Source organism: Canis aureus, chromosome 21, assembly GCF_053574225.1.
Source record: "Canis aureus isolate CA01 chromosome 21, VMU_Caureus_v.1.0, whole genome shotgun sequence".
NCBI lineage: Eukaryota > Metazoa > Chordata > Mammalia > Carnivora > Canidae > Canis > Canis aureus.
Genome location: NC_135631.1, coordinates 46331751 through 46351869, shown reverse-complemented (window position 1 = coordinate 46351869; position 20119 = coordinate 46331751). Strand labels below are relative to the sequence as shown.

Genomic DNA, 20119 nt, shown 5'->3' with positions numbered 1-20119 from the left:
TAGGTAAAATGATATAATAGCTGGAACTTGTTCTAAAATATTCAGAAATGATGGGGGTGCCTGGCTAGCTCATTTGGTGGAATATATGAGTCTTGATCTCAGGGCCATGAGTTTGAGCCATGTTGGGTGCAGAGATTACTTAAAAACATAAATAAAATATAAATGGATAACTCTTTTTTTAAAAAGTGAAAATATTCAGAAACAAAAGAGAAGTACTTTTGGGTAAAGTGGTATAATCTCTTGGGGTTACTTTAAAATAGCCCAGAAAAATGGGGCACCTGGGTAGCTCACTGGTTGAGCATCTGCCTTCGGCTCAGGATGAGATCCTGGGGTCCTGGGATCGAGTTCCGCATTGGGCTCCCTGCAGGGAGCCTGCTTCTCCCTCTGCCTGTGTCTCTGCCTCTCTCTCTCTGTGTCTCTCCTGAATAAATAAATAAAATCTTAGAGAAAAATAGTCCAGAAAAGAAAGTGTAGTTGGGAAAAAAGATGAAAACCGGTTGGTAAAATGTTGCTACTTATTGAACCCGGATGGAAGATGACAGCGTGTGGGTGGGTGTCTATCGGCCTCTTCGCTCTGCTCTTACGAATGACTCAGGTTTTCTGCAAGAAAAGGCTAAGTAGACAACACTGCCCCAGGATAGCAGTGACTTAGGGACACTCCACTTTTTCTTCTCACCAGACTTTTTCACACTTCCATAGCGCTTCCCACGTTGTTTGACTTCGTCCATAGAACTTGTCTCCTCTCCAGTCTGAGGGATCCTCGTGGCTGTTTCCTCTCTGCACCAACCGCATCCGCCCCGACAAGTGCTTGCTGAACATTAATCTGTACCAGGCCCTCTGCTGCCCTGGGGGGTGCGGGCGGGCAGGATGATAAGGAAAAGCAACTGTTGCCAACTCATTGAATTTATCATCCAGGGTGGCTCATGTCCAGGGGCCAGGGCCCTGAGTCACTTGGCTCTCAGCTTGTTGTCCTACTCGTTTTCTCACTTTGACTTTTCTGCCTCCAGCTTCTAAGGACCCTTGTGGTAACACTGGGTCCACTGAGATAATCCAGGATGATGCCCCGTCTCGAGAGCCTTTACTTAATCACATCTGCCAAGTCTGCTTTGCCAGGTAAGGTAGTGATGTATTCACAGGTTCTGCGGGTGAGGACGTGGACATCTTGGGAGGGGTGTGTTTCCAGCCTGCTACATCTTTTTTTGGAATTCTATGTTTAAAAAAGACTTGAAGTCAATGAGATGGTTTAAGTGAAGGGAGGACCTGATGGGATCTGACCTCTGCTCTGACTATTGTATCCAGGATGGACTGGGTGGGGGGTAGCAGGGGAACAGGGGTGGGAACAGTGTTAGGAGGCTGTCGGGATAGCTTAGGTCAAATCATCCAGCTTGGATGAGAATGGAAGGGTAAGGATGGGGAAGAATGAAGAATCATGTTTGATGGATGGATGGAAGGAAGGATGGATGGAAGGATGGATGGATGAGCCAACAGCCTGTCTTGGAACAAAAGGGACCTGCTTCCTGGCTTTCAGTTTCCACTCTAGAAGCACAGTGCGCTCCTCTGCTGCTGGGACGTGCAGCCCTTGACCATCACAGGATGGCCCTCCGAGGCCCACGTGGCTGATGACCTCAGAAGGCTCCTCGTGCCTTCTTTCCTGGAAACTTTTATCTTTGGCTTCAGAACCATGACCCAGCTGAGGCCTCTCCCAGCAGGGGAGCAAAGACACCCAAGCAGTTGCTCGTAGTCGTGTTTCCACCTCCGTTCGAGCTGAGCTGCCTTCCCAGGTCCTGCGCTGGAAACAGCCCCTGAGTGTTAACCTCAGTTTCAGAATAAACAACTATGACTCCGGTTTCACAATTTATTTAACTGATCTGTTCGTGTACTGAGAGGTCCGGCACTTTCCTTCTGGAACTTCAGGCGTGTTGTAGGCCGGCGGCCAGAGCAGCCAGAGGCAAGGTGTGATGTGTGTACAGTGGGGCATGTGCCCATTCCACCCCTTCCCTCATGTGTGGGCCCCTCCAAAGACTGCCTTTGTGACTGCAAGGTGACCCCGAAATGGAGGATCAAGGTGGAGGCAGGTCATTCTATTTTGGTGTCTGAGTCAATGAGCCAGCCCCCACTTCCCAAAAGGCCACCTGACTCAGTCTATGAAGTGGGGCCGGCTCGTTCAACCCCACGAACTCTTGGAGCTGGTTCCTCGGATTGCTTTACAAAAATTCTTGGGGCGGGCAGTGGTGCCCGGCGGGCTGCGGCGGTGATCGTGCAACTCTTGATCTCCGGGTTTTAAGTTTGAGCCCTGTGATGAGTGTAGAGATTACTTAAAAACCAAAAACTTAAAAAAAAAACTCTTTGGGAATGAGACTCTTCCGCTGTGCTCAGCTGTAGCTTCCCGCAAACCAGACGTCAAAATGTGGCATGTTTGGACGGCCCCAGGCTCAGCCAAGGAGGAAGGGGGGGCTCGCGCAGGCCCCTGCTAAGGACCCGGCCTTTGCCCCCCGCGGTGCTCCAGGGGGGCCGAGGAACCAGCAGCCCTTCCCTGTCCTTCCTGTGACCTGTCCTTCCCCCGGGGCCCTCCGACCTCCCGGGGAGGAATTCCTGACCCTCGAGGTCGGGAGCCCAGGCCAGGGCCCAGCCCGCCCGGCAGGCTGCTCTGGTCCCGCCCCCCCGCGACCCCAGCCGCCCCCCCACCTGACCTCGGCCGCTCCCCCCGTGACCTCGGCCGCTCCCCGCGACCTCGGCCGCCCCCCCCCCGTGACCTCGGCCCCTCCCCCCGCGACCTCGGCCGCTCCCCGCCACCTCAGCCGCCCCCCACGTGACCTCGGCCCCTCCCCCCCCGCGACCTCGGCTGCTCCCCGCGACCTCGGCCGCCCCCCTCCCAGCCCCTGCGGCTCCCCCTCGGAGGCCCCTCCCGGCGCCCGGCTTCCGGGGCTGCAGCCCGGGGCTCCCCGAACCCCGCCCTCCCGCAGGCCCCCCAGCTCCTCGGTCCCCGACGCCGACACGAGGCACACGGCCGGGGAGGGGGTGTTTGTCCGCTTCGATCCGGGCCGAACAGGACGTGGCCCGGGCCGGCGAGGACCTTCCTCGCGTCTCGAAGTCCATCCTGGGCAGCGGGGTCGGCGCCGCCCTCGGCCCGGGGCGTGACCCTGGGTCCCGGGATCGAGTCCCGCGGCGGGCGTCCTGCAGGAGCCCGCTGGGTCTCTGCCCCCCCCCGGGTCTCCATGAATAAATAAATAAAATCTTAAAAAATATATAAAAGAAAGAACGCGTGGCGCCCCGCGTGCGGCCCCGGCAGGCAGCCAGGGACCTGGGGACCCGCCCGCGCCCGCGTTCCCCGGAGCACCCCCGGCGGCGCCCGGAAGGGGGCGCAGTGCCCGAGCCGTGACCCGGGGCCTGGCGGGGTCCCACGCGCAAGTCGCTGCCCGTCCCGGCGGGTGAAACCCACGGAGCGCGGGACCCGGAAAGGACACGGACGAGCCACCGCGCCCGGGGCCGGGGTCCTGCACCCTCCCCCAGGGGCGAGCTCGGCGGGCGCCCCGGAGGCGGTGGCTCCCACCCCCCTCCCCTCCGGTTCACCCCACTCGTGTTCCTCGGCCTGGGGGAGGGAGCGTCGGTGCTGGGTGCTTGCGGGCACCTGAACACCTCGGCCCTTTCTGTTGGGGCTTTTGAGCTTTTATTTTTAGATTGTATTTATTTATTCATGAGAGACCGAGAGAGAGAGAGAGAGAGAGAGAGAGAGAGAGAGAGAGAGGCAGAGACACAGGCAGAGGGAGCAGCAGGCTCCATGCGGGGAGCCGACGCGGGACTCGATCCCGGGACCCGGGGTCACGGCCTGGGCCCAAGGCAGCCGCTCAGCCGCGAGGCCCCGCCCCCAGAGGGGCGCCGCTCCTTCCTGAGGTTCCAGGCGCCCGGGAGGCCGCCCCCAGGGTTGAGGGGCGCCTGTCTCTGGCAACCAGGCTGCGCCCCAGCGCCCGGCCGGCTCACAGGCAGCCCGAGCGGTCCCGTCCAGGACGCTCGTCATCAGCACGCGTGGCCCCGGCCCGGGAAGCCTGGGGGTGGGGGTGGGGGCGGGGGTGGGGGCGGGGGGCTCCCACCTTCGTGCGGCCGCCGAGCCTGCCCTCTGCTCCTCACCCTGCCCCCCTTCCGCCCCCTGCGCCCCAGGGCCGCCACCTGGGGCTTTGGGGCCCCGACACGGGACCTCACTGCTCTTTGGCGGTTCCTTCGTCTGCAAAGTAGGGGGTAATGATGGCACCGGCCTCATGGGAGGAATATGAAATTCCAACACGTATAGCCGGTGTCTGGCATAGAGGATGCGCGGTTTGCTATCATAACATTATTTTTTTAAGTAGGCTCCATACCCAACGCGGGGCTCGAACCCACGACCCTGAGACCAAGACCTGAGCTTCGGTCAAGAGTCGGATGCTCCAGAGTCAGATGCTCCACCAACAGAGCCACCCAGGCGCCCCTTATTGTTGTGATTGTTTTACCTGTTGACAATCAAGAAATAGGGGGTGTAGCCCAGAGTAAGGAGCCCTGATCTTTTTTTTTTTTTTTTGACTTCCCCTCCTTCCGCAAGGGGCAGAGCTCCTTTCTGCAGCATGGGTCTCCGGAATGGCACTGGTGCCTGTCCCTCCCCTGCTGCGTTCCCAGCAGCGCCCGTGCCCACGAGGTGGACACACTATGTACGAAAAGCACGCAGGAAACCCTCTATTTACCCGCCGATCCTGACTTCCCAAGTCAGCGGCTAAAGGAGGCTTCAACCACTGGATTCAATCCAAAGGATTACCTCGACTACCTCGACAACCTCGACAACCTCGCAGGCGCTTTTGGTAAACACTTCGAGGCTTTTATTCTACAGGTAGTGATGCAAGGTTGCCAAATACATTTTACGTTCTTGTTGCACAATTTTGAGACATGACGCTCTGATTTAGGACCGGAACTTAACCTGACCTTTATTTGGTGTACATTTAGCATCATGCCCCATACTGGTGTTAAAAGTGGGCCCAGGGGCTCAGTCGGCTAAGCGTTCAACTCTTCTTGGTTTGGGCTCAGGCCATGATCTAGGGTTGTCGGATTGAGCCCCATGTTGGGCTCCAGGCTTAGCGGGGAGTCTGCTTCTCTCCCTTTGCCCCCCATCCCACTCGTGTGCTTGTGCTCTCTCCCCCCCCCAAAAGAAATACTTTAAAAAAGATGGGTCCAGCGAGGGAGGTTAAAACTACATCAGTTATAACTTACATGTGCTTATGAATTAAGAAATTAAGATCAACTGGATTTTGCAAGGCAGTGCTGAGTCAGTACGGGGCCAATCGGTTCTAACCCAGGCTGGCTGACAGTTAATATACCATTTCCCACCGGACATGCGACGCCAGACAGAATGAATGATTTGAAGCTTGATGAAATGACAGCAGGGTGGGGACTCCTGCCACAATCTGGAAATTAAATGATACATGAGGATCATTCTGATTAGAAGGTGCATATAAAACCGTCACCTAGCCATTCGGGACTTTGGGAGTATTCTGAAAGTACAGCACACACCGTGACCTTCGGGACCACCCAGGGTATCTCCCACGTAATTGTGCAATAGGATTTGCCTGCTTCTGAGCCTGGGCTGCCGCTGACCAATGATGCTGCTGTCTAGGAAATCTGGGGTTACACAAAAGCAAACCCTAAACTGAGAGCTCGAGATTTAGTGTTTGTTTGTTTGTTTTTTAAGATTTTATTTATTTGACAGAGACAGAGAAAGCGCACAAGCAGAGGCAGAGGTAGAGGGAAAAGCAGACTCCCTGCTGAGCAGGGAGCCGGATACGGGGCTCGATCCCAGGACCCCGAGATCATGCCCTGAGCCGAAGGCAGATGCATAACTGACTGAGCCACCAGGAGCCCTGAGATTTAGCAGTTTTAAGACCTCTGGTCAAGGTGCCCAGGTTGATAAAGCTGAACGCTACGTGTTATATATATTATAAACATCAAGTAACACCACAAGCATTTAAAAAAAAGGAAGTTTATTGGTCTTTAAATGGCTCAAATTGCAAATAAACCAATCGGGTAGTGGCATCAGCCTAAGACATGTGATGCATCTTTGTCAGTTGGCTTCATAGCACCTCAGTACCCAGGAGAGGAAAGGTCTCAGAGCGAAGTCACAATGTTAGTGGTTAGGACCCCTGGTTAAATAAGACTGCAATGAGTACACGTGGAGATCGCTGGGCCCGCCGGGCCAGTGTTACATCGGCAACTTTAATTCTGCACATGGCATAGCCTATGAAAAAATACGAAATGAAAGATGTACATCTCAAACCCTTTAAGGACAAATATTTAACATGACAAGTCAGATGTAATATCTAAAGAGCTGAGAGTTCCTAAAAAGCCTATTTTTGTTAACTTTACGTACACACCTGTTACCTGGAATGCCTGAACACACCTTTGACTTGTGGAAATTAGGACTGAGCGAAAAGAAAGACGAACTTTGTTGAATCAACTGCCTTAGTCCCAGTCCGAAGAAGAAAAGAAACCTCTTGACAGTGGTGTATTTCCCATTGAAACTACGTCCCCGAATAGCATGCTAGAATTTTCCCAGTGGGCACACCACACAATGGCGACACAAGCTAACGTCTGGCCTGCGTGTGCCACACGTGCTTTCCGCACTACACTCAGGCTGCCCGCCGGCTGTTAACTCTAGGGAACCGTGCTCTGGCATTCTTCATTATGAACGCGGACCAGAGAGACTCCCGAGCACTCCCCGAGCCCAACTGCAGCCTCCTGAGCGCACACTGAGAAATGGCCAGGTGGCAAGCACCCAGGCTTTCCCCAAGTGTTCCAGTGCAAAGGGCCTCGGCTCTAGTGACGTTCTCCGTGTGCCCCGTTCCGGAGAGACCAACAACCTCACACAGGCTCACCACTTGTGGAAGGGATTTCCAGGGACCGGCGTCTTAAAGAAAAACGGGCTCACTGAAACAGAACTGTGCTGAATCCTCACAGTCTAAAATTATCTTACAAGTAGATGCTGGCCCTTCATTTCACACTACCTTACAGTTAATTAAAAGCAATCAAGGAGCTCTGGAACCTTACTTTCAAGAACCAGAGTATGGCACACATTTTAAATTTTGGACAGACTCCTAGCAGACAGGTTATTTTTCAAGAATCTTCTATACAAAAGTTGTACTTCATACCAAGCAAGCATTCTCTCACCAGGACACACGCGGCGACAGGCCCCCGGCACCAGTGAGGACACACCCAGAATGATGTCACCGGGTATTTTTCGGTTTCTAAATTAAGGCATATTCAAAAATTTCCATGTACAAGTTTACACCACTTTTCTACGTTAATCACCAGGTAATTAATGCAGGTTCACAGATGAATTACTCTCAATTTAACTATATGCAACAATCATGCCAATAACTTTTCTTCTATGTTTTGCATAACAATGGTTAAAAAAAGTGGTACAGTTTAACTACCATGTTCACAATTGTCATTTTTCAAGGCAGTAGAAGACCAAGACATTTTAAAATGATATAAAATTTAAGCTTTATAATAAACCAGAGGAAGTAGCCTTTCCTCCCATTCCCCCCACCCCGTCTCAGCTCTAACAGTTCCAGAAAGACTGCCCGCAAAACACAAGCCCACACGCTACATTCGGGACTGCAATAAATGTAGGCAATTATGAAAGAAGTTGAACTTTGCTTCTTGGTGAAGCCACATTAATTTCTTTTTTAAGTGAATTTGACTTTCAGTGCAGTTCCAATTCATGCTTTTAGTGATACATAACAATTTCCAAATTGTTAAAGTAATTTCAGTCAATTGAGCCTTCGATGGCAATGCTTATAAATTATATTTATTAGTATGGTCAAGATAAGAAAGGAGTTTGGGCTTTGATTATAAAATGCAACATCTTTCTCTGATTCTCTTGGCTAAACTTTTCCTCTTCTTTTTTCCATTCTTTTCTTTGCTGTCTTCCATCTTTCTGGCTCGAATTTCTCTCATTAAATCAAAAAATACCTAGAAAGAAGAAAACAGGGTAAATAAAACCAACATATCAAATGAGCTTGGTACTTCTTGGAACCAAAGCAGCAAACCTTGGAAATAAGCTAAGAATGACGACTTAAGGGTTCCTGTTTGGGGAGCACAAGGAGAAGATGACACAAAACCAGAGAGACTCGGTGGGAGGGGGCCGGCGGGGAAGGATCGCCGTTGAGATCCCGCCCGGCCCCCACTCAGTCCCACCCGGTCCGCCCGGCTCAGCCATGATCAAGGCGATCCTCAGCTTCAACAACCACGGGAAGCCACGGCTCTCCAAGTCCTACCAGCCGACAGTGAAGATACACAACAGCACATCAGCAGGGAGACATTCCATTTGGTAGCTAAGAGGGATGGAAATGTTTGTAATTTCCTAGACGGAGGACTGTTAATCGGAGGATCTGACAACAAACTGATGTATAGACATTATGCAACATTGTATTTTGTCTTCTGTGTGGATTATTCAGAAAGTGAACTTGGCATTTTAGATCTAATTCAAGTCTTTGTGGAAATATTAGACAAGTGTTTTGAAAATGTGAACTGGATTTAATTTTCCATGTGATAAGGTTCACAATATTATTGCAGAAATGGTGATGGGGGGAAATGGTATTGGAGACCAACATGAATGAGACTGTTACACAAATTGATGCACAAAATAAACTGGAGAAATCTGAGGCTGGCTTAGCGGGAGCTCCAGCAGTGCTGTATCAGCTGTAAAGAATATGAATCTTCCTGAGATCCCAAGAAATATTAACATTGGTGACATCAGTATAAAAGCGCCAAACCTGGCCTCTTTTAAATAAAACATTAAAAAGGCCACTCCCAGGTAAAATCCAGGGGGAAAAGTCATCTAAGTTTACCATGCACTTGTTTACCAAAAATAAGAGGAAGAGAGTCTTAACTTTTGCTCTGGATTTAAGTCAAGGTACTGTATAAAAGTTGTGTAAAATCAGTATGGAAGTTCAATGTTGCTTTTCTTGCTCAGTGATTTTGAAGAAATTGAGTAGTTCCAGTGTGATATTTCTCTTTCTTTTCTAAACCGCATTCCTGTGCCCACCTGAAAGCATGCCTCTATGTATTGGCTATTACAGTATTTCAAACAGTGCTTGAGACATTTCTTTAAATTATGTACAATCTACAATATTGGTGTATTCTATGGATCACAAGTGCAGCATCCCATAATCCTTTTGTTGTCACGGTTGTCACAACCAAATATGTATTGCATGAAAACATTATGACCTTTCCTCCTAGTTTAAATAAACTCCAAGGTCAAGGTAACTGGACTTCTAAAGTACCTTTCTACTATTTGCCTGATATCTACTTTAGCAATAATTTTTTTACGACCCTCTGACTCAAGAAAGTAAATAAAAGTATATTTTATCACTGTTAAAAACAAACAAACAAACAAACAAACAAACAAGCAAACAACAAACCCCAGAGACTCCTTCCCCAAGGTACTGGGAAAACTGGGAACTTCCCTGTATTGCACTTTTCGGTAAAATTGTTCCCATCATTAACCTAATCTTCCCATTCCAATTTTCAGGGGGAAAAAAAAAAAAAAAAGACCAAAGCCCTACAAATGATGATAGTTCCAAAGTTAAAGCTCAGTGGATTCCATCTGAGTAACTTACAACGAATGAATGTATTTTACTAATTCACATTTAAAAGTAATTAATTTAATAAAATTTATAGTTAATAACTATAGTTTACATATAGATATACATATAATATCTAGTTAATAACTTGACTTGCTTTTCTTCAGCTCCATTTTTAGAAACAAAGCTAAGGAAAACAAGTGCTTCCTTTATCATTTTGATACCAGATGCGAAGAAAACAATTTCTTTCAACATATCTGAGAATTTATCAATTCTGATGCCTAGAAACTGGCAAATGAGAGATATTCGCATAATCATTTAAAAATTACTAGTGTAACAACTCAAAAGTTAAATGTCAGTAACAAATGTCTGAGGGCAGACAGGTCTACAGGGACGTGGGCTCACACTGCTCAGTCATGAGTGTGTGTGTGTGCGATGCCTGGAAGAGTGACTTTCATGGGTTACACTCTAAAATTCTGAATTTAAAAAAATTGTTATAATTTCTATTTTATTTTTCTCATAAGCATGAAATAAGATGTGACATCACACCGATGTATTAAGAACTCACTCAACTGAAATCAGAGATTTAAAAAACTCTAGTTAGCTTGTGCATTGTTGAGTGTTGTAAGTAAGCAAACGTATGCTATGGAACGGCTGCTGGGCCTTTTCAAACATTCCTCCAGCTGTCTAAAGGAAACACTAACTGGAAAAGAGAGGTGCTATCAAGGATAGCAGAGAACTACCTGCATGTGTGCAGAACAGGAGTTATGTGGATTTGCCTGCATTTGAAATGGAAACAATGAAATGATAAACCAAACACCAATATTATTTTCAGGATGAAGAGAACAGGGGACACGGAACAATGAGGCATCTCTGAATATACCTCGTCATACAACTTCTACTTTGGAAATGTAAATGTTTTACAGCTTAAAAAACGAAAATAAACACAAAAAAGCAGCTGCCCAAAACTGAAAGTCAAACTAAAACAAGACTAAAACAAGACTAACTACATGTTCGTAGTTATATACAAGATATATACAAGTATATATACAAGAATAAAAAATAAAACCTCAACAAAAAAACAAAACAAGAAAAATCTTAAACTTCACTTTGTAATTTAGTGGTTGATAGTAACAGTGGTATTACTCTTTTGGAAGAATTTTATATATACGCTGCAGGATAGTGTATGAGCAATTATGTGGGTTAGGAATGACGATTTTCAGTGTAAGAGAGAAGATACATCTTTCTTATATCTAAGTAAGATATAAAGTCAAAGAGGTAGAGAATCCTGAATGCTAAAACTGAATTAGCAGTAACAGTATGATCTCATGATTTGTTTTCTTTCAATCATACGCATTTCCCAGCACTTCACTGAAAGGCCATGAAGCAACGACAACCCAACAGCAGTAAGCACATTAGTCCTCAGGCTGTTGCTGCTAAACACCACTCCTCCCAAGAGAACCAGTGTTCCTTAGATAAACGGCTGATTCCTGATCTGAAGCAAGAAACAGAAAGTAAATCAGAAGGCAAGGAAACTATTGGGGGGGGAAAAAAGGCAAGGAAGCAACCAGAGACTAATGGCTTAAGTCAAACGGACACAGGACCAACACACAAAGGGGTGTGAATGGTTAGAACAGGGAAAAACTGAGCAAAGCAAGCCCACAGAGAGTGCAGGAGACTGAAACACATGGGTAACACGACCCCTGGGGTCTCTGCCCTCACTCCTTGCATCTTGGCTTCCCTGAGGCGATTTTAGAATGTCTGTGCTTGGAGTGCACAGCTGGCCAGCTCGGGCGGAAAGCTTCCAAACTAGCTACATATAGTATCAGAGGACTTGCTTGTGGCTTCCTGATGCACACAGATCACTATGGAGTGAACTTCAGAAGGTTTTTTTTAAAGTAGGCTCCACACCCAGGATGGAGCCCATCACTGGGCTTGATCTCATGACCCTGAGATCACGACCTGAGCTGAAATCAAGAGTTGGACGCCCGAACAACTGCACCACCCAAGCGCCTGTTATAAAATTTAAAAAGCAAACTACAGAAATGGATGATCTTCATACACAGAAATATTTTATATATATACAACATATATGTGTGTATTTATATAAATAAATGTACTATATATAAAAATCCTATTTATACAGGGAAACACAAGCAAACACAAACTTTCCCTTAGACTCTATATATTGGTCTTTAAATGCAGATAAACGTCTGGAAAGACATACTTAAGTTAGTAGTGGTTACCTTAAAGGAAGGGGAGTGGAGTGGAATTTGGGTGAAGAGTGACTCACATTTTCTCCTTGCTACGAATTTCTCTTATACAATAAGCAGGTGTTCACGTTTTTAATGACAAAAAAAATTAAAAATACAGTACATTTCTTCTAAAATTCTTTTCCCAACATAAAATTGGCTCTTTATGTAATAAATCATATTCTCGTTTTTGACATCTACTTGTTCAATGTCTTTCCATTCCTCCAAGGTGTTCCTTAAAAATTAAGAGCAATCTTGGAGTTATGCATTAAAGAGCCAGGACATTTAGCCAGAAGGCCACTAACAAGGTCATGAAGTGAACCTGGCACCCAGTGAGTCTAAAAGCAGGTTTGCCAGGTGGACCCTTGCTTCTGGGTGACTCCCCTGTGACAGGCATGGCCTCTGAGACAGGCGAGGCCCTGGCTGGACCACTCAGATGATCATGAAGCTTTTTACAGGGTGGACTCAAAATCTGCCTCTGAAACTTCGATGTGATGGTCTATTTGGAATCCAGATGAGGACACGGCATGAGCCCTTAATGTCTCGTAGGGGAGTTGAGCATTTATTTTCTGTGACAAAACAAGATACTACCCAATATAATAGAAGGAGACAATATTAACACTCACTACCCCAGAAAACTTGTACCAGGCTTTCATAGTGGGTGACATACGCCCTGGGAGATACCACAGGTACTCCAACTGTTGTGTGTTGTAAATAGTCGGGAGATGACACAGGCACTTGAGTCGGCCACACCCAGAACCAGCAGATGCCATCACAGGCCTTTTGAACTTGAATTGGGTATGTAATCTCTCTGCATCTCAGTTTCCTCATCTAAAAAAGTGAGCATGGGAAGAGTACTTACACCTTACGGGGCTAAAGATACCTGGTTAGTGCTGGCTACAGTGCCTGCATCTTATAAACACAAATGAGTATGTGCTCTTCTAACTATTAACATTATTTCCTTAGCAAGAAACCAAATATAACCTAATTCTAGAAACTGGATAATTGCTGTAAGTTACTTTTATTTAGCCACTGAGGTATTTTATCTGGCATTTACACTCTTCGGGCTGTTGTGGTACGTGAAATGACAGTATTTATAAGCCGCCACATTTAATGTTATTTTGCTTTGGAGAGGTGACCCCTGACTACAGTCTACATTTCCCCAAACTGGCCACAGCAACAACCCCCTTCCCGCTTTTCCAGCACCTTGCCACCCTCATCAGGAAGTGGAGTGGATTCCCCTTCCTCCTGAACCTGGGCGGGACTCTGTGACCACTGCAGTTAACAGGACAACGTGGAAATAATGCTGCATAACTTCCGAGGCTAAGTCATAAAAGGTGATGTGGTTTCTGCCTGGTTCTTCCCTTGTGACGCTTGCCCCTGGCGCTCACCGTGCCACCCTGCTACAGGGACGGGTTTTTGTTTGTTTTTGTTTTTTAAAGATTTTATTTATTTATTAATGACAGACAGAGAAAGAGAGAGAGGCAGAGACACAGGCAGAGGGAGAAGCAGGCTCCATGCAGGGAGCCCAACATGGGACTCGATCCCGGGTCCCCAGGATCACGCCCTGGGCTGAAGGCAGCGCTAAACTGCTGAGCCACCCGGGCTCAGCATGACGCCTAAAGCACGACACGTGGAGAAGGTCCCATGGTGAGGAACGGAGGAGTCCCTGGACAACAGCCAGCATCAACTGGCTGACTCAGACACGTGTGAACAGTCTTGTGAACCTAAGCGGAGACGCTTCCAGCTGAGGCACCAGATACTGTGGAGCAGAGACAAGCCACCTCCACTGGGACCCGTCCAAATTCTTGGCCCAGTGGTTCTCAGAGCATAGTAAACGGTGGTCTGCTCGTGACACAGCCAGAGTAACCAAAATAGCCTATACCCAGCCCCGCCCTCGCCAGGGCCGCAGTCTGCACCACTGGGGAGCTTGCAGAAAATGCAAATTCTCAGCTCCCACTCATAGCACATGAATCAAAATCTCTGCGGGTAAGACCCAGGAATCCGTGTCTGTGAAGTCTCAGAGACAATTCTACAGCTAGAGTTGAGAGGCACTCGGCACAGCCTAGATGCCGGGGGCTGGCAAAGGCCCCATTGCAGGGCTCAGGGAGCCTGCCCCTGCCTCAGCTGATGGGCAGTCTTCTGGAAGATGTGCGTCTCCGACAGGAGGATGAAATAACGCAACTGGGCTGGCTCCTAGAGAGGAGGCAGGACTCAGGGAAGGGCCACCTGAATGAAGGTGGAAGATGGGATAGAGGAAAAAACAGGGTGGGGAGTGGAAGCGTAGTAATAGATTTCGAAGCCCTCTTCTCTGGGGCTCCTGTCTTGGGAGGCACCTTTACTTCGGAGAACCAGCATGGGGTTGGGCAGGTGTTAGCTCAGAGGACTTCTACCACGCCTTTTAAATTATCCAGCCGATCAGGATTAAGAAAAAAATTTTTAAAAAGGCAGGGATTCAGGTCAGAATCCTGTCAGCACGAGGAAAAAAGTCTCATGTTTCGGTGTCTCTCGGGAACCTGAGGACAAGGTGAAGTAGGAAATTCCTCACGTGCTGCACTGGAGCATTCAGGGCGGATACAAATCAGCACATGCTAAATCACCATTTGCAAGTTTCACAAATCTCTAGACACAGTGGAGCTGAGACAAAGCGAATCAACTTATTGTTAACATGATGTGCAGTAAGGAGGGCCACCCTTTACCTTGTCAACATTAGCTCGGGTTTTCGCAGATGTTTCCACATAGTTAACATTCCACTGGTCAGCTCTGGTTTTTGCCTCTTCTACAGAAACCTGCCTTTTATCTTCTAAGTCTGATTTGTTACCAACCAGCAGAAATGGAACATTCTCATCTTCTTTTACTCTTAAAATCTGCTCCCTGGACAAGAGAAAATAAGAAAGAAATATTAAAATTACCCCATGTTATACTAACAAAATAACAAAACCCATCTGCAATTAGCATTTGTTTACATGTTTCTTTACAATAGCAACTAGCTCATGCATGGTAGGAAATGAGCCACGCTTCCTCCTTATTCCACCATCGATCACCTGAATTACATACTCACTTCACAGATGAAGGAAATATGCACTAGCGAGGAGAACATAAATACGGCAGTAGAGGCACAAAACCCAGTGTCAAATGCAACTTTCTCTGAATGCTTCTTAAAAATCAACTTCTACTGGAAGGATGGTTTTAGATGTGTAGGACAGTCACAAAGACGCTAGAGTTCCCATACCCTCGCACCCAAGTTCCCCTTACAGGCAACATCTTACGTTAGTGTGGTACATTTATCACAACTAATGAGCCACTCTTGAGACGTCTTTATTAATTGAAGTTCGAATTTTATTCCAATGTTCTTAGTTTTTACCTAATGTCCTCTCCCTGTTCCAGGATCCTGTCCAGGATCCCGCATGACATTTAGTCATCACATCTCCTCAGATTCCACGTGGTTCTGACAGTTCCCAGACCTCCTTTGTTTCTGATGACCTTGACAGTTTTGAGACATGCTGGGCAGCTACTTTGTAGAAAACCTCTCAGTTGGGATTTGGCTGATGTTTCTCTCATGATTAAACTGGGGTCACAGGATTGGGGGAGGATTGCCTCATATCACCGGTCCCACTAAATGTTTCTAAAAACTCCACACAGGCCAGACATCTCTCGAGTACAGATGTTGTTTATTATTATTATTATTATTATTATTTAAGATTTTATTTACTTATTCATGAGAGACAGAGAGACAGGGAGAGGCAGAGACACAGGCAGAGGGAGAAGCAGGCTCCATGCAGGGAGCTCGATATGGGACTCGATCCCGGGACTCCAGGATCAGGCCCTGGGCTGAAGGCAGCACTAAACTGCTGAGTCACCCGGGCTGCCCAGATGTTGTGTTTAGAGAGAAGTTATGGGCCATCACCAGTTTTAAAGGTGTCATGGTTCTCGGCCCTTCCCAGTCATGTGACTCTGGGCAAAAATGCTTCTTTGCCCTGGTCTCCTCACATGGAAAATGGGGCTAACCACAGAACCTTCTTCAGCCAGGTGCTATGAGGATGAAATGTAAAGTACCTAGACTTGTGTCTGGCACACAGTGAATCCTCAACGAATGATAGTTGCTCTTAGTGATTGCTGGAAAAAGACCTTTTCTTCCAAAATCAACACTCTCTGGCTATCTTACTGACGCCCCTCCTTTGAAATTATTAAGGGATTTGAAACTACAGGAACAATATTTTAGACTAAGAGAAAAGGAGATGAGTAATGGGGTTATTTATTAGCATGACAGATTAGCAGAGGACACGGACTTTGCAGCGATCTCTCGTGATGTTTGAGACGGAATACGAATCTTTGCCAAGCCTTAATCTCACATTTGTCTATTCTGTGCTTCCTTGACAGCATTGCCTGAATACCACCACCACCTCCACTGCTGCTAGCATTTTACTGAGTGCTCGCAATGGCCATGGGCTTTAAATGTCACTAACTGCACGCGTTATGTTATGCACCACTAAGAAAAACTGCTGCCAGTCATAATGAAAGATGTTCTACTAGAAGACATGGGCCTGATTTTAAGAGATGATAAGATGTAAAAGAATGTGTGTTTTAGAATCTATGAAATTCGCTAGTATCCAGCTCGTCTTGTTTATCTTGTTCACTGAGAGCAGCGCCTGGTGCTGGTGAGCACTGTGTATTAGGCAGTGTTATTTTTAGTATTCCTTCATTCACCTGGTTACCGATGTTGTCGTAAACATTCCAACAGACTCAGCGCTTATAGGCAGCTGTCTGGACCTGAATTCCTAGTTTTCTAGCATGAGCAGATTATGGACCACACAGTCACCTCCATCTTTCACTGATCTGTACTTACCTTAACCACCCTATGAGGAAGGAACCAGGTCAGCTGGGCCCAGGAACTGGGGGACGTGTGCTGTACAGGACAGGAGGGCTGTGATGTTTTCCTCCACTCATGTGACCTCTTGCAAAGACCATGGCCACACCACCATTACTCCTATTAAATTTACGTGTTTGTGAAGAGGACATTGGCCAGTCATAATCTTTTTCCAGTGTTGGTGACAACAATGTGCTGTTACCTTCTTTTTTTTTTTTTTTTTTTTAATTTTTATTTATTTATGATAGTCACAGAGAGAGAGAGAGAGGCAGAGACACAGGCAGAGGGAGAAGCAGGCTCCATGCACTCGGAGCCTGATGTGGGATTCGATCCTGGGTCTCCAGGATCGTGCCCTGGGCCAAAGGCAGGCGCCAAACCGCTGCGCCACCCAGGGATCCCTGTGCTGTTACCTTCTTAACCAGGTTCCTTTGTGATCAACAGCCTCAACGAAGATGTCAACAATAGACTTACGACTTGATCTCACTAACTACCAGAGACTGACTCTGGTTTCTTTGACTCTAGTACTTCTGGTCATATGTATACATAGTCATTAATTTATTTCTTAGTAAATACCTACTAGGTTTTCTGCATCAGGGGCTTCAGGAAGACCAATACTTCCTGTTACTGTGTGATGAATGCTACCACAAATATGGCCGTGGAAAGCCCATGGACTTCCTAGGTTCAGGGATGAGAAGACATTATTTCTTAGAGTGAATTAGTTGGTTTTAATTAGCTACCTTTCTGGATGTCAGAGAAAGGCAATGCTAGTCTTCATTCACATTTTACTTAATGTGATGCTCCCTTTAAATAGAATTTAAAGGTAACTATAGAATTTTAGAATAGGAAAGTACCTTTACAAACTGGTCCAACTTCTTCATTTTTGACATGCGAACTAAAAAAAATAAGAGAGTTTTCTAACATTTCTTTCTTTTTTTTTTTAAATTTTATTTACTTATTTGAGAGAGAGCCAGCGTGAGAGAGTACAAAAGCAGGGTGAGGGGCAGAGGGAGAAGCAGGCTCCCCGCTGAGCAGGGAGCCTGATGTGGGGCCCCATCTCAGTATCCTGGGATCATGACCTGAGCCGAAGGCCAATGTTTAACCTACTGAGCCACCTAGGTGTGCCTCTAATGTTTCTATCAAACGTTTTTATCAAATGTTTACTAAGCATGCCCTGTATGATACATGCCAGGAACTGTGCCAAATATGGGTACTAGAGATACTTGGCTAAGAAACAGGTCCTGCTCTCAAGAGTTTTCCCCTTGTCAGAAAAAGCACACAAATCAAGGTGATTCTGAGAGGGTAGTAAGTGTGCTAGTGGTGCTGTTGCAAGCGTACCGCTCACGCAGATGAGGAAACGGGGGCTCTGCCTCGGTGATGGGAGGCCCAGGAAGGCTCAAGAGAGGCCCTGCCACTGGTGCTACACCCTGTGGGTGAGACCGCATGGTGTGTAACCATTCAGATGGTCTCAAAAATGTTTTCCTGTTGCTGCTGAGTCACTGGGACTATTTTTATTTATGGGAAGGGGAACACGTCGGAGGTACAATAGAAGAGTAATGAATGATTCATTTATTTTCTGTCACAGCAGTGCCTAAGATTCTTACTCTTGGTGGAAAAATATTCCCTTGAGATACCACTTTGTCTTTGGCAACTATGGTGACAACATTTATCCCATTACCTAGACCAGGACTTGCTGCATAACAAACACTCAGTTATTTGCTAAATGAGTGAATAAGCACCGACATTTAAATTAACTTTCAACATGTCTCCCAAGATTATAAGTTACCAGGGCCTGCCACCCTTTGCACTTTATCATATATGACTCTTTCCTTAGAGAAACCAACAAAATTAATTTTATAAATTAATCTGCATTTTAAAAGTTTCTCAATGACTTTTGTTTTTTCTACAAAGAATGCTCTTTTAAATTCCTTCAGTTCTGGGACTTTCAAGTATATGTGAAAAAGAAGCTTTATATAAAGCCAGGTTCAGTTTTTGCTCAACCTCCAGAAAACTTCTTTCCTTGTCTGTGGAAATCCTTCTTATCCTTCTGGCTCACCTATGTTACAAAAGCCTCCTGGATCCCTGTAATGAGCACTGTCTACATCTCCTACTCTGTTACTACCTTGCTCTTGGTTTTATGGTTTTTACAGCTAGGCTGTATCAATCTTTAAAAGATACACTACAGGGGTGCCTGGGTGGCTCAGTGGTTGAGCGCCTGCCTTTGGCCCACGGTGTGATCCTAGGGTCCTGAGATCAAGTCCCACATCCGGCTCCCTGCATGGAGGAGCCTGCTTCTCCCTCTGCTTATGTCTCTGCCTCTCTCTCTCCCTGTCTTTCATGAATAAATAAATAAAATCTTTAAAAAAAGAAAAAGATACACTACATGCTCGCTTCTTTTGCATCCCTCATACCAAGGCAAACTTGAAACAAACAAACAAACAAATATATATATAATTAAAAAATACTTTTTTTGGGGGGGGGGGCCTGGGTGACTTGGTCAGTTGAGTGTCCAACTTGGTTTCAGCTCAGATCATGATCTCAGAGTTGTCAAATCAAGCCCCGCACTGGGCTCCATGCTTAGTGCAGTCTGCTTGGGAGTCTCCCTCTGCCCCTCCCCCTGCTCATACTCTCTCTAAAATAAGTAAATAAAATCTTAAAAAAAAGGGATACTTTTGATTACACACGTAATATTTGAGACTATTCAAGAACTTATTTATGCTGTATTTCTCTTAGAACCTCTCTCCCCTTTACCAACTGCACCCCTGCAAACCACATGGATGACAGATTTTGATTAAGCAAATGGTAAGATATAAAAAATACTATATAACACAACCTCGTGTGCCAATCTATGGTATTATTTCTATTAAAAGAAATCAGGGGGATCCCTGGGTGGCGCAGCGGTTTGGCACCTGCCTTTGGCCCAGGGCGCGATCCTGGAGACCCGGGATCGAATCCCACGTCGGGCTCCCGGTGCATGGAGCCTGCTTCTCCCTCTGCCTGTGTCTCTGCCTCTCTCTCTCTCTCTGTGACTATCATGAATAAATAAATAAAATCTTTAAAAAAAAAAAAAAAAAAGAAAAAGAAATCAGGGGTGCCTGGGTGGCTCAGTTGGTTAAGTGGCTGCTTTGGGCTCAGGTCACGGTCTCAGGGTCCTGGGATTGAGTCCTGCATCCAGCTCCCTGCTCAGAAGGGAGTCTGCTTCTCCCTCTTCCTCTGCCCCTTCCCCTGCTTGTGCTCTCCCTCACTCTCAAATAAATAAATAAAATCTTAAAGGAAAAATCAGTGTGTGCTGTCAGGGGATCTGTGTTGTGAGGAGGATGGCGATGTGCCTGCTGAACATTACACAGGGGCTGTAAAACTGGTGACTAACACAGAAAGATCTACAATCTGGGTCAGAGCTCTAT

The 20119-nt window shown here is 46.8% G+C and overlaps 1 protein-coding gene and 1 pseudogene across 3 annotated transcripts in view; one reads left to right on the top strand and one right to left on the bottom strand.

Annotated features, from left to right (window-relative positions):
• The first annotated feature begins 475 nt into the window (after positions 1-475).
• Positions 476-9415, top strand: LOC144293032 (AP-3 complex subunit sigma-1 pseudogene; annotated as a pseudogene). The gene is made up of 2 exons (XR_013360476.1): positions 476-1113; positions 7991-9415. The product of XR_013360476.1 is annotated as an AP-3 complex subunit sigma-1 pseudogene (transcript).
• Positions 5980-20119, bottom strand: part of RALA (RAS like proto-oncogene A) — a 74077-nt gene continuing 59937 nt past the window's right edge. For both annotated transcript variants that reach the window (XM_077864105.1, XM_077864106.1), the window contains exons 4-5: positions 14551-14725; positions 5980-7986 (exon numbers count right to left, since the gene is read on the bottom strand). In XM_077864105.1, coding sequence (XP_077720231.1) covers positions 7864-7986; positions 14551-14725 — 298 coding nt within the window. In that variant the 3' untranslated portion in view covers positions 5980-7863. The remainder of the gene's footprint in view (positions 7987-14550; positions 14726-20119) is intronic.